The 12,242-nt window shown below is 43.6% G+C and overlaps 2 gene segments (V, D, J or C); both read left to right on the top strand.

Moving 5' to 3' along the window:
• The first annotated feature begins 404 nt into the window (after positions 1–404).
• On the top strand, positions 405–953 carry LOC141582510 (immunoglobulin heavy variable 3-15-like). The segment is given in 2 exon segments: positions 405–518; positions 619–953. Coding segments are annotated over 2 exon segments (381 nt in total).
• An 8,988-nt stretch (positions 954–9,941) lies between these two features.
• LOC141582511 (immunoglobulin heavy variable 3-21-like) lies at positions 9,942–10,461 on the top strand. The segment is given in 2 exon segments: positions 9,942–10,052; positions 10,159–10,461. Coding segments are annotated over 2 exon segments (324 nt in total).
• Positions 10,462–12,242: the final 1,781 nt, after the last annotated feature.

Below are 12,242 nucleotides of genomic sequence, written 5' to 3'. Positions count from 1 at the left end.
TTCAGTGTTTAGAGGCACAGGCACAGGTAATGGGGCTGACATTGTCCAGATGTGTGATATTGGACACACTGCACAACCACACTGTGCTATGTGTAATTTATCTTCTCTGAAAATCTGATACTGACACTTGCATTAAAGGTATTCTCCAAATATATAAAAGTAAAATAAGATGATGATTGCTAAATAATTATCAAGGCACAATCAGATAATCTGAAGTTACACTTTCCTGAGAGACAGGATTACCTCCAGGGTTTTCCAGGACATTCTCATCTGCACTGGGCCCTGCCCTCTCCTCAGCTGTGCCACCCAGAGTGTGCTTTGTAGCAGGAGACATGCAAATAGGGCCCTCCCTCTGCTCATCAAAACCAGCCTAGCCCTGACCCTGCAGCTCTGGGAGAGGAGCCCAGCCCCAGAATTCCCAGGTGTTTCTATTCAGTGATCAGCACTGAACACTGAACACAGAGGACTCACCATGGAGTTTGGGCTGAGCTGGGTTTTCCTTGTTGCTATTTTTAAAGGTGATTTATGGAGAACTAGAGAGACTGAGTGTGGGGACATGAGTGAGGGGAACAGTGGTTTTTGTGGCAGTTAATGACAAGGGTGTCTCTGTGTTTGCAGGTGTCCAGTGTGAGGTGCAGCTGGTGGAGTCTGGGGGAGGCTTGGCTCAGCCTGGAGGGTCCCTGCGACTGTCCTGTGCAGCCTCTGGATTCACCTTCAGTAACTACTGGATGAACTGGGTCTGCCAGGCTCCAGGGAAGGGGCTGGAGTGGGTTGGCCGTATTAAAAGCAAAGCTGATGGTGGAACAGCAGAATACACCGCGTCTGTGAAAGGCCGATTCACCATCTCAAGAGATGATTCAAAGAACATGCTGTATCTGCAAATGAGGAGCCTGAAAACCGAGGACACGGCCGTCTATTACTGTGCAAGACACAGTGAGGGGAGGCCCGTGTGAGCCCGGACACAAACCTCCTGCAGGAACACTCGGGGGAATCAGCTGCAGGCGGTGCTCAGGAGCCACTGATCAGAGTCAACCCCAGAGGCAGGTGCAGATGGAGGCTGATTTCCTGTCAGGATGTGGGTCTTCATCCTCTCTAAGTTTCTCTAGTGAAACTCTCAAAGTTTAGAATTCTGTGTTTCCTAATGTCATCTCTACGTATTTTTTAAAAGATCATTTTAACATGTGGACTTATTTTCACATGCAGCAAATGCAGATGACGCTTACAGAGATGAAAAGTCCTCAACCGTGGTCACCAGCATCAGAGTCCTGAGGACGCTCAGCAGCGCCTGGTGAGTCTTCTCCAATCAGACCCAGGACAGAAACCTCAGGGAGATTCCGGGACTAGAACTGTCATTAGGAATTTTGGCCTCAGACAATGGAGAGGCTGGGCCGGGTTCAGTGTCGTGTAGAACCTCACAGGTTTCACGTCTGACCCTTCTCCTGACACTAAAGCCAATCGCATCAGCAGGGACCCGGGGCTCCTTTGCTCCCACTCCCTGTCCTTCCTTTGCAGTGCTGGTTCTCCCTTTTTTATTTTCTTTTCCTGCTTCCTGAAAAAGAAACAGATGGTATCCAGGGTCTCCATTCCAGGCCTCAAGGCATTTTCTTGGAGCACAGATGGGGCTCAGGCTGTGGTTCCTACAGCCACGTGGGAGAGGCTGATGGAGCTTCCTTCTCCCCCATTTGCTCAGGACCCTCGGCTGTGTTGTGTGTAGACTCACCTGGGAAAGCAATTGGCCGTTAATAGTGAAGGAGATGAACTTATTTGGTCAAAATGGGGTGTGGATGTGGAATAAGCCCTGTTCTATGCAAACTGTCAGAGTCATTGGCTTCAAAAGCAGTGTTAGAAAGAGCTTGTGAAATGCATTAGAATCACAATGAAGCCACGTGTGTTAAAACCCCAATGAATGAAGGAAGGCCGTGAAGGAGGGTCTAACACACATATTCCTGATAGCAAGAACTGTCATAAATAGACTCTGCAGAGCCACAACCTTGCACAGAGGCCACCACAACCTTAAAATAATTTCTTCTTCAACAACTGCCCATTCAACCTCACACCAATGTCACTTCTATGTTGATCCTTCTAGCCCAGGATAATTTTCTCAAAACAGCTGATGTAAGCCTCCTCATTTTTCCTGAATTATGTATCTTTCTTTTACCAACCTGAATGCACCCGTACGTGTTTCAATTTCAATACCAATCCTTAAATAAATTTTATTGTATTTTAGAGTCTTTCTCTGTTTATTATTCAGGGTGGACAAGCTACAGATGGACAGGCCACATTTCTGTGATACATAGAGGATGACAGTTTCTGGAGGTGGCTAGGAACATCCAATGTCCATAGGATCATCCGTCAGTAAGCGCATGCTGGAGGTGCCATCGGGAGGTGAAGCTGCTGAATCACCACGGAATTACATTTTCTCCAGTTCTGCTCTGGTGGAATCGGGGCCACAAATTTTATCAATGACAAACTACCTAACCTCTTTAAATAACATCTATTAAATAAATTGACATCATATGTAATATGTATATATAATACATATGTAGAACATATATATATGTATAGATGGAGAGAAAGAGAGAGACAGAGTCTCACTCTCTCACCCAGGCTAGAGTGCAATGGTGTGATCTTGGCTCGCTGCATCCTCCACCTCCCAGGTTAAAGCAATTCTCCTGTCTCAGCTTCCTGAGTAGCGGGGACTACAGTTGGACACCACCACATCCAGCTAATTTTTGTATTTTTAATAGAGACAGGGTTTTTCTATATTGGTCAGGCTGATGTCAAATTACTGACCTCAGGTTATTCACCCGCCTCAGCCTCCCAAAGTGCTGGGATTACAGGCGTGAGCCGCCTTGCCCGGCTAACACCACCTATATTAGTGTTGGATTGAATAATTACAAAGTCTGCCCTTACCAAGTGTACCGTAACACTTACCACTACCCAGAGGGAAAAGTCTTTAACATGAGATCTATGTTCTTAAGTTTGTTAAGGTGTAAAATTGACCAGTTCACAATCAAGCAATTATGATTTTCCTAATGAGTTGTTTTGGATTTTGTCACATTTTCAGATTCATAGCATGCGATTACATTCTCCCATTCTGTAGGCTGGAGTTGTTTCCATGGTTTGCGGAATCTTTCTGTTGTGATGCATTTCCACCTTTCACTTCAGCGTTTGTTGTCTGTGCCTTCAATTTGAAATACAGAAAATCGTTCTTATTATTATTTTCTGGGTGGGGGAAATTTTACAATTGCAAGCCATACGTTTAACTATTTAAATGTGATTTTTGTGTTCATTCTAAACTAAAATTCTTAATTCTTTGCATGTGTAGATTCAGTTTTTCTAACACCCTCTTAGGGAGAGACCTTGATTTATACATTTTATATTGTTGGCTCACATACTGAAAATCAGTTTGGGGTTGTCATATCCTTTTATTTCTGAGCCCTCTCTCTATTAATACCAGTGCCATCCTGTTTTTATTTGTGCATCAAAACGCGCATATTGTGAGTTTCAGTGTGTTTTTCAGAACCAGTGATGCCGACAGCCGTGTTCTCGGTGCACTCTTGACCTGGGGAAGCCCTCGCAGACCCTCCCCTCGCCTGTGCCGTCTCTGCATCCCCAACACAGCCAGTGCTTCCTGCTGGTCGTGATGCAACATAGCGTTATTCTAGTTTCCATACTGGATTTGTGTTTTTTTCTTTGTTTGTATTTAGTTTCAAATTTCTATGTCAGGTCTCTAGAATACAGGAAGTACTTCCAAGTATGTTTTCTTGTTGTTCATTTTCATGGAGATTCCTGAAGATTTAAAATCCTCCTTTGCCTGCAGCATATTTTCCAATTATGCACCACTGTAGAATATCTGTATTTATTTGATTAAGTGCAGTAACTTCTGCCTTTTGGGCTGATTTTACATTGGTAGAGCAATATACCTTAAGTAAAAGTTTGTAGTAGTAATATAAATTATTGGTTAATAACTACCACTTTATTATTTAGGTGTTACTTATCAAGAATTAATGTTAAGTCAAGGGTCAAAATGGGAATATTATGTAAGGGATATAGAAAATATTGTGCTAATATAGAATAAATTGACATGAGCACACTCTTATTATCCAACCATATCTTCTGCCTATCATGTTATTAACTGCGTGGTAATTCTGACTGCACTTGGCACTTGTTCTAATTTTAAAATTACTTATTTATCTTAATGCCTCTAGATTATTATGTGTGACTATTTCAGCAGAGAGGGAAGAGAGACAGCCTAGGCTGACCAAACATTGAGGAAAATCACAACCTAATGAAGCAAGAAGGTTGGATGTGAGTGGCTCCGGGACTGAATAGTTTGACAGCTCATGTGCCCAGGCAGTTTCTTTTCTCAGTTTTCCACACTGATGCATCCAGAAATTCAGCTTCACCCCTCAGGTGACTCCCATCATTCCGTGACAAGGAGACAACATTCCCAAGAGTAACACATGTGTTAAATATCCCTGGAAGTGGGGAAGAACATTTTTGTAATTCTCCTCTGAAGGACCAGGAGCACCTCAACAGACCATCTCCCCTCCCCCCATGACTAGAACTTCACCACATGCCCAGTGGACACTCATCGCTGAAAGGGATAATAAGATTCCATTGCCGAGGCTGGTGATTTCATCATTTAAATTATTATCAACAGATATAAAGGTTTTAAAAAACTCACTGAAGTCTGTTCTTCTATGTCCACCATGGATTACAGATCCCCCAATACCTTCTTTGTCTTTTCTGCTTGACTTTGTCCCTTCACCTTGTTCTGTCTTCCCAAGAATCTTTCTGTTCCCTCAGGTTTTATTTAACTGACGATTTTTTAAATGGTAAAAGGCATTAGACTAAAGAGTTAATATTCCTGGGTCCATATTCCTAAAAAGACATTGTGACCCTGAGTCTGGGCGTGACCTCGCGAGTGTCCCTGCCGCTTCCCCAGATGAGAAGCTGGTCTGTGTGTTCCTGCCCCTTCCCCTGGGGTAGAGTCCTCCCGTTTTCCCAGATGTTTCCTCCCGCAGCTCCAGTGTTCTCCGTTGGTGTCATCGCCCTCCAGATCTGCTGCCCTGCACTGCAGACTAAGGCTCTGATTTCATAAGAAAGAGGCAGGGCTGAGCTGCCACGGGCTTTGTCCAGCTGCTCTGTCAATGTCCTTGCGGTTTTGTTAACACAAGTAAGCTGAGATCTGCCTTGGAACAGAGGGCTGTGTCAGAACGGTGGCTGCCCTTACCCCAACGAAGCGACAGTCCAGGGTCAAACTGCTGCACTGGATGCAAAACTCTCGAGCCCCTGCATTTGAGCTTGCTGGTCTCTGTTGGGGTGGGGCCCGCTGCGCCAGAGCACCTGGCTCCCTGCCGTCGACCTCCTCTTTTTCAGGGGAGTGTGAGGCTCTGTCTCACCGGATCACCTGGCTCCCCGCCTTCGGCCTCCTCTTTTTCAGGGGAGTGTGAGGCTCTGTCTCACCGGATAAGCTGGCTCCCTGCCGTCGGCCTCCTCTTTTTTAGGGGAGTGTGAGGCTCTGTCTCACCAGATCACCTGGCTCCCTGCCGTCGGCCTCCTCTTTTTCAGGGGAGTGTGAGGCTCTGTCTCACAGGCCTTGCAGGTGCCAGTTAACACGGTCACCCAGCTTTGTGCAGGCTTTTGTCCTGGAAGCCTGCGGCACTGGTCGGCCAGGGGAATCTCCTTGTCTGTGGGCCGTAAAGACCACGGGAGAAGCGCAGTATCTGAACCCGAGTGCCCGAGTAGCCAAAAAAGCCCACAATGGCCTCCCCTCGGTAGAAGGGGATCCCCCAGTCTGCTGCACTTCCCAGGCGAGGCAGCGCCCCGCCCTGCATTGGCTCGCCCTCCCTGGGCTACACTGACTGTCCAGCCAGTCCCACTGAGACGCACCTAGTACCTATGTTGGAACTGTGGCGGTCACTTGCCCTCTGCGTCACTATCACTGGGAATTGTGCTCAGAGCTGTTTCTATTCCGCCATCTTGGTGGAGCTCTCTGAATGTGCTTTTTTAAAAGATGATGTGTGAGGTAGAAACAATTCTAGATTTTAGATGAAAAATAATTTTGGGCCAATCCAAGCACTTTGGAGGCCAAAGCGGACGGATCACCTGAGGTCAGGAGTTCAAGACCAGCCTGACCAACATGGTGAAACCCCTTCTTTAAAAAAAAGAAAAAAAAAAATAATTTTGATAATGTTAGTAATTAATAATGACAAATTTCTAGTTGTTTTAGAAGCAGTAGTGTAGCAGGACACGAAACAAGCTTTCTTTACCAGGAAAATCACTTATCAGTGAGTTGCTCATGGGCTGCTGAGCTATGTTGTCCTATTCTACTGTGTGTTGACTGTGGCAAACCACTAAGATATGAAGCAATGACTCCAGCAAAGTTGTAAAGCCAGCTTACTAAAGAGCGGACCATTTGAAGAGTAAAGGTACTAAATATTTTAAGCAAACACTGGAATCTCGAAACAGTAAGGCTTTTTTTTTTTTTTTTTTTTTTTTTTTTTTTTTTTTTTTTTTTTTTTGACATGGAGTCTTGCTCTGTCACCCAGGCTGCAGTGCAGTGGTGCAATCTCGGCTCACTGCAAACTCTGCCTTCCTGGTTCAAGCGATTCTCCTGCCTCAGCCTCCCAAGTAGCTGGGACTATAGGCATGTACCACCATGCCCAGCTAAATTTTTTTTGTATTTTTAGTAGAGATGGAGTTTCACTGTGTTAGCTAGGATGGTATCAATCTTCTGACCTTGTGATCCTCACACCTCAGCTTCCCAAAGTGATGGGATTACAGGCATAAGCCACTCTGCCTGGCTCAGAGTAAGGCTTTTTAAAACAATCAGAGAAATAACAGGTTAAGAAAGCAAGTTATTTTGAAAAAATTATTACCCAAAGAGCAAAATGACATAGTTGGTAAGAATCTATTAATGCCTGTATTCTAGATCAAGATGTGCTAGAAAAAACCAGAGAAGATTCCACTTTAACAATGTACAATTAGTCACATGACAATATGTCACACGGTGCTGAAAAGGCTTTGTGTAATAAACTGATAAATCATACCTTTTGTTATCCAAGTTCACGACCTAACCGATTTTTACCAATCATTGTCGCAGTGCAACAATTTTAAGATTTGTAAGTTATGGAGAAATTTAAGAAAACTTTTCTTCTACAAAAAAATGCTACCTAAAAAAAAGAAAAAGCCAAACCATGTTTTGTCTTTATGTCTGGAAACAAAGCTGTGTCTTAAAGAGACTGTGTATATGTCCTGGTGTGCACAGTTACACCACCTTGCATCCTATAGGTGGTCAAAAGTAATGGAAAAAAATGTACCTCTTCAGAAAATGCGACATAAATTAGTATCTTCTATAAGGAAAACTCTGGATCAAGTAAGTAAAAGAGTCAATTTAGACAGAGTAGCTGGGCTCAATTAGCTGAATAATCTAGGCAGGAAGAAGTACACTTACCTAAATCCCTTTTAAGCAATTACATAATTAATTTTAAAAATTATCTGTAGAATATGGGATGACCAATATGATGATGAATGTTTACTAAGACATAAGTCGCTTTTAAGCAATTGTATAATTAATTTTAATAATGATCTGCCGAATATATAGGATGATCAATATGTTGATGAATGTCCAATAGGACAGTCAGGAAAGTGAGACATAAATTGATTTCAGTCCCTGTAGACAGATTAGGGCAAGGAGACTGGATGGAAGCTTCTAAACATCCGTAAATGACGTGAGTAAATGTGGGAAATTTGTTGCCTTTGGTATATTAGACAGCACATGAGTAGATGTTTTATAATTTCATTCAATAGTCAACAAATACACATGGAGTTCTTATTACGCCTCACTTATTGGATGAGGAGCTGTGGATCCAGGAGAACAGAATGGATACAGTAGGTTTGGGATGTGAGTATTGGATTTATGAGAAGATTCAAAGTCTGTATTCTTTGCTGCCAACCCAAGTTTATTAGAATACCAGCATGGTGGGGAAAGATCTTAAATAATTGTCTTGCAACTTCAAAATGCTGGTTTTCCCCCAGAGAATAGAAAGCCTTAAATAGCCTTAGTAATCCGAATATTCATTTCATAATTACACAAATTATGAAAAGTGTTGATATAACGAGGGCTTTATGCTTATAATATTAGCAAAACTTCAGGGATGCCTGAAAGTACTGAGGCCACCCTTTCCATTCAACTCCCTGAACATGTGTTCTGGATATTAGCCAATATGTTAATTTAAGGAAATATAACTGAAAAAAAAAAAGAAAGAGAGGGGAGCTGCTTCTCAACAGATCTTTGGTGGGGACCTCGGTTCCCATGACAATACCTGAGGGGTTGAACCAGCGCCCCTAGGCCCCTAGGTTTCAGTGGCTTGCCCCTGCAGAGTACATTCCTAGTTCTGTAGTGACAATAGGGAGTTGGGTCTGAATACACTTTAGAAGTGGGAGTTCTTGATCTCTTCCAGACAGATGTTCAGGAAAGGAAGATTTTTGTGACTGTCCTGTTTCTTGAGAAAAGGGATTCAAGAGGATAGGAAAGCTTTTCAGTACATGGTTCCTTAAAATTCCACACTGCAATACATTTACCATACTCGTTTCCAAACAATCCAATTTATATTTGTATTTTTTCTTGGAATAGCCCATGTTTCACATTCCAGACCTGCTTTAGGTAGTTTCAAACCCTGGCTTTGTTATGCTCTACAAGCACTTGCTTCCCCTAAACGTCAGATTTGTTGTTTGTTTTCAAACTTTAATTATTGGAAATATTAAGAAAATTTGCAAAATTCTATCTTCTATGTTTATCTGCTATTGTTGATGCAGTATAAAAAAATAAGAAAAATATTCCTTTCCTATGTACATTTCCAAGTTTAATAGCAGATTTTTAGTAAGACCCAAAATAATTTATAAAAAGTCAAATTGTTAATGTGCTTACTAGAAAAACAATTTATGGTAAATTTTTACTAGACTGGTACCCAACGTTTATAATAGATAAATGTCCAATATACCCAACTACAAGGTAAAAGATCTAATTATTTATAGCAAGTTTAATAAGCCAAACAATTAAGAATGTATACTATGATATTTGATTGTTTTAAATGCTGACAAATTGAAATGAATGTGCAGCAAGGTAAAAATCAGTAGTCACCAGGGGAATGGTAGAAGAAACAAGAGGAAAAAGGAGAAAGAACACAGAAGAACAAAAGGAAATGCTGAGAATTCTCTTGTCCACTTTGACAACAATGACGGTTAAATCATGTTTACAACTGTTCACTTTAAATATGTGGAAGTTTACCATCTGTAAACTAAAACTTACACAATTTATTACAAGCAAACAAATTGAAACTTAGACAAGGAAGGAATGATAGAAACATAGGAAAAGGGTATGTTGAATTCAGAAATTCTTAAGAATGTATCTGCCTGAACCGTGGTTCCCATCATAGTTTTAGTGAATTCTGGAATGCAGGACACATGTTTTCACTGCAGAAAGTGGGTTCCTCAAACCACGCTCTGTCCTGGAGTTCGCTCAGGGAGTCATTGGGGCCAGTGCTGAGGAGCACAGGCCCAGGTACAAGAGCTTATTCATCCAAGCATGAGCTCTTAGACACACACGGAGCCCCTTTCCCATGTGTGGTGTGCTTCCACATCTGTACATGGAGAAACACTGACTCCCAGAAAACGTAATATACATGAATATGCAAAACTAAAATAGGGCGCTCAGTTCAAAGTGTTTATCACAGAATAATTTTATAAGAAGACAGTATAATTTCCAAGTACCATCATTGTCACCTGCAAGGCACAGTGACCTTATCTGGGCTCCGTCCTCTCCTCAGGCATCTCACCCCACAGCTTGCTATATAGGAGGACACATGCAAATACGGCCCTACCTCTGCTGATAAAAACAAGCCCAGCCCTGACAATGCAGCTCTGGGAGAGGAGCCCCGGCCCTGGGATTCCCAGGAGTTTCCACTTGGTGATCAGCACTGAACACAGACCACCAATCATGGAGTCTGTGCTGAGCTGGGTTTTCCTTGTTACTGTTTTGAAAGGTAATTCAGGGAGAACTAGAGACACTGAGTGTGAGGGGATATGATCTAGGAGAACAGTGGGTCTGTGTGGCCGTTTCTGATCAGGGCGCTGTCTCTTTCTTTACAGGTGTCCAGTGTGAGGTGCAGCTGGTGGAGTCTGGGGGAGGCTTGGCAAAGCCTGGGGGGTCCCTGAGACTCTCCTGTACGGCCTCTGGATTCACCTTCAGCAGCTATGGCATGAATTGGGTCCGCCAGGCTCCAGGGAAGGGGCTGGAGTGGGTCTCATCCATTAGTAGCAGTAGTAGTAACATATACTACGCGGACTCCGTGAAGGGCCAATTCACCATCTCCAGAGACAACGCCAAGAACTCGCTGTATCTGCAGATGAGCAGCCTGAGAGCCTAGGACACGGCCGTGTATTACTGTGCGAGATACACAGTGAGGGGAGGCCCGTGTGCGCCCGGACACAAACCTCCTGCAGGGGTCCCCGAGACCGCCAGGGGGCGCCCGTACGCTGCGCACGGGGCTGTCTCGGGGCAGGTGTAGGTGCAGCTGAGGGCTGGCTTCCTGCAGTGGTCTGGGGCTGCCTCCTTGTCACATCTCCCCAGGGAACCTCCCAGAGTCACAATTCTGTATTAACAGTTGATGTCTTTTAATGCAAAACTTTTTGTCCTTTTTTCTTTCTTTGTTTCTTTAACAGGACACAACTTCGCCTCGACAGGAGCCGCAGTGTCACTTTGGGGACAGATAATCCTTCTGTGGTCGGGGGGATGAGAGTCCTGAGGAATCCTATGGAAACAAGGGGAGTGTTTTCCAGTTAGAATCGGGACAGAGACCTCCATGGGAATCTCTATTATAACAGGCTTTGAGTTTTATCAGGAGCCAAGAGGCAGGCTCACCCAGGGTCAGGGTCCTTTAAACCTAATGGTATCACGGCTGTTTCCCCTCGTCTTGTAAAACTGTGCACATCTGACTTACACTGATCCAGTTGACCCTCTTTCTGCTAATCCATTTCCTTCTCTGCAGACCTGATTCTCACAGTTTCCTTTCTTCTTCTCTTCCCTAAAAACAGAGAATTAGTTGTCTTCAGACAAAACCCCAGGGCTAAGGTCTGCAGGACCTGGGTAGGCGGAGGGACTGTCTCACTCCCCATTGCCAGGACATCCCTGCTGTCTTCTGAGCTTGGAGGCATTTGAAAAATGAAGTGGACATCAGTCATGAAGGGAAGAGTACTAGTTTTCTCCAGTGGGATGTTGATGCAGAACTGACCTTGTGCTTCTCGCACTGTCACAGAGTTTGGACTCTCACATCCGACTTTGAGGAAAGCTAAAATTGGACACTCCATTGTGCTGTGAGCTCTGGGTAACAGTAATTGTAAGGTGCGGCTAGCCTAAGGTGAATACAGCTGGCCATTGGGAAAGACAGGCTGGGATTCCTGGGAAGATCTGCATCTGCCATCCACCATGGCATCCCATTGTCTTCTGTTAGGTTCTGATTGATTCATCCCCACCTGGATTATCTAGAACACTCTGACTCAGGAAAAAATAATGGCAGGCTCCCCTAACACCTGTATGATGCCATTAAAGCCACACCCTGGTTAGTGTGTGATTGAGAGACTGTGGTCTAGTCAAGGTGACACATAAAATTATTTGTTTCCATTATTATATTTTATTTTATATTTGGCAATATAATCATGATCATAAATGTGTCCACCTTTTTTTTTTTCTTTTGCCAAAAACCTTGGAATCAGAACAACTTTATTTTGCAAAGGGGCTAGACAAAATAAGACTGAGACCTGCTGGGCTACACTCCCAGTAAGTTAAGGTGTTCTTCCTCACAGGATGAGATAGGAGGTCTGCACTAGACACAAGTGATAAAGACATTGCTGATAAAGGTTACAGGAAAGAAGCTGGCCAAAGCCCACCAAAACCAAGAAAGCAACAGAAGTCACCTCTGTTTGCCCTCACTGCTAATTATATGCTTATTATAATGCATTAGCATGCTGAAAGACACACCCTCCTGCTCCATGACAGTTTACAAATGCCATGGTAACATCAGGAAGTTTCCCTGTATGGTCTAAAAGGGAGGGGAGGAACCCTCAGCTTCAGGAGTTGCCTGGGGAATTCATGAATAATCCATCCCTTCTTTAACATGCAATCAAGAAATAACCATAAAAATGGATAAAGGGCAGATCGTGCCTCTGCTCTGCCT

The sequence above is a fragment of the Saimiri boliviensis genome, chromosome 2 (assembly GCF_048565385.1).
Source record: "Saimiri boliviensis isolate mSaiBol1 chromosome 2, mSaiBol1.pri, whole genome shotgun sequence".
Taxonomy (NCBI): domain Eukaryota; kingdom Metazoa; phylum Chordata; class Mammalia; order Primates; family Cebidae; genus Saimiri; species Saimiri boliviensis.
This window is presented reverse-complemented; position numbering and strand designations above follow the sequence as displayed.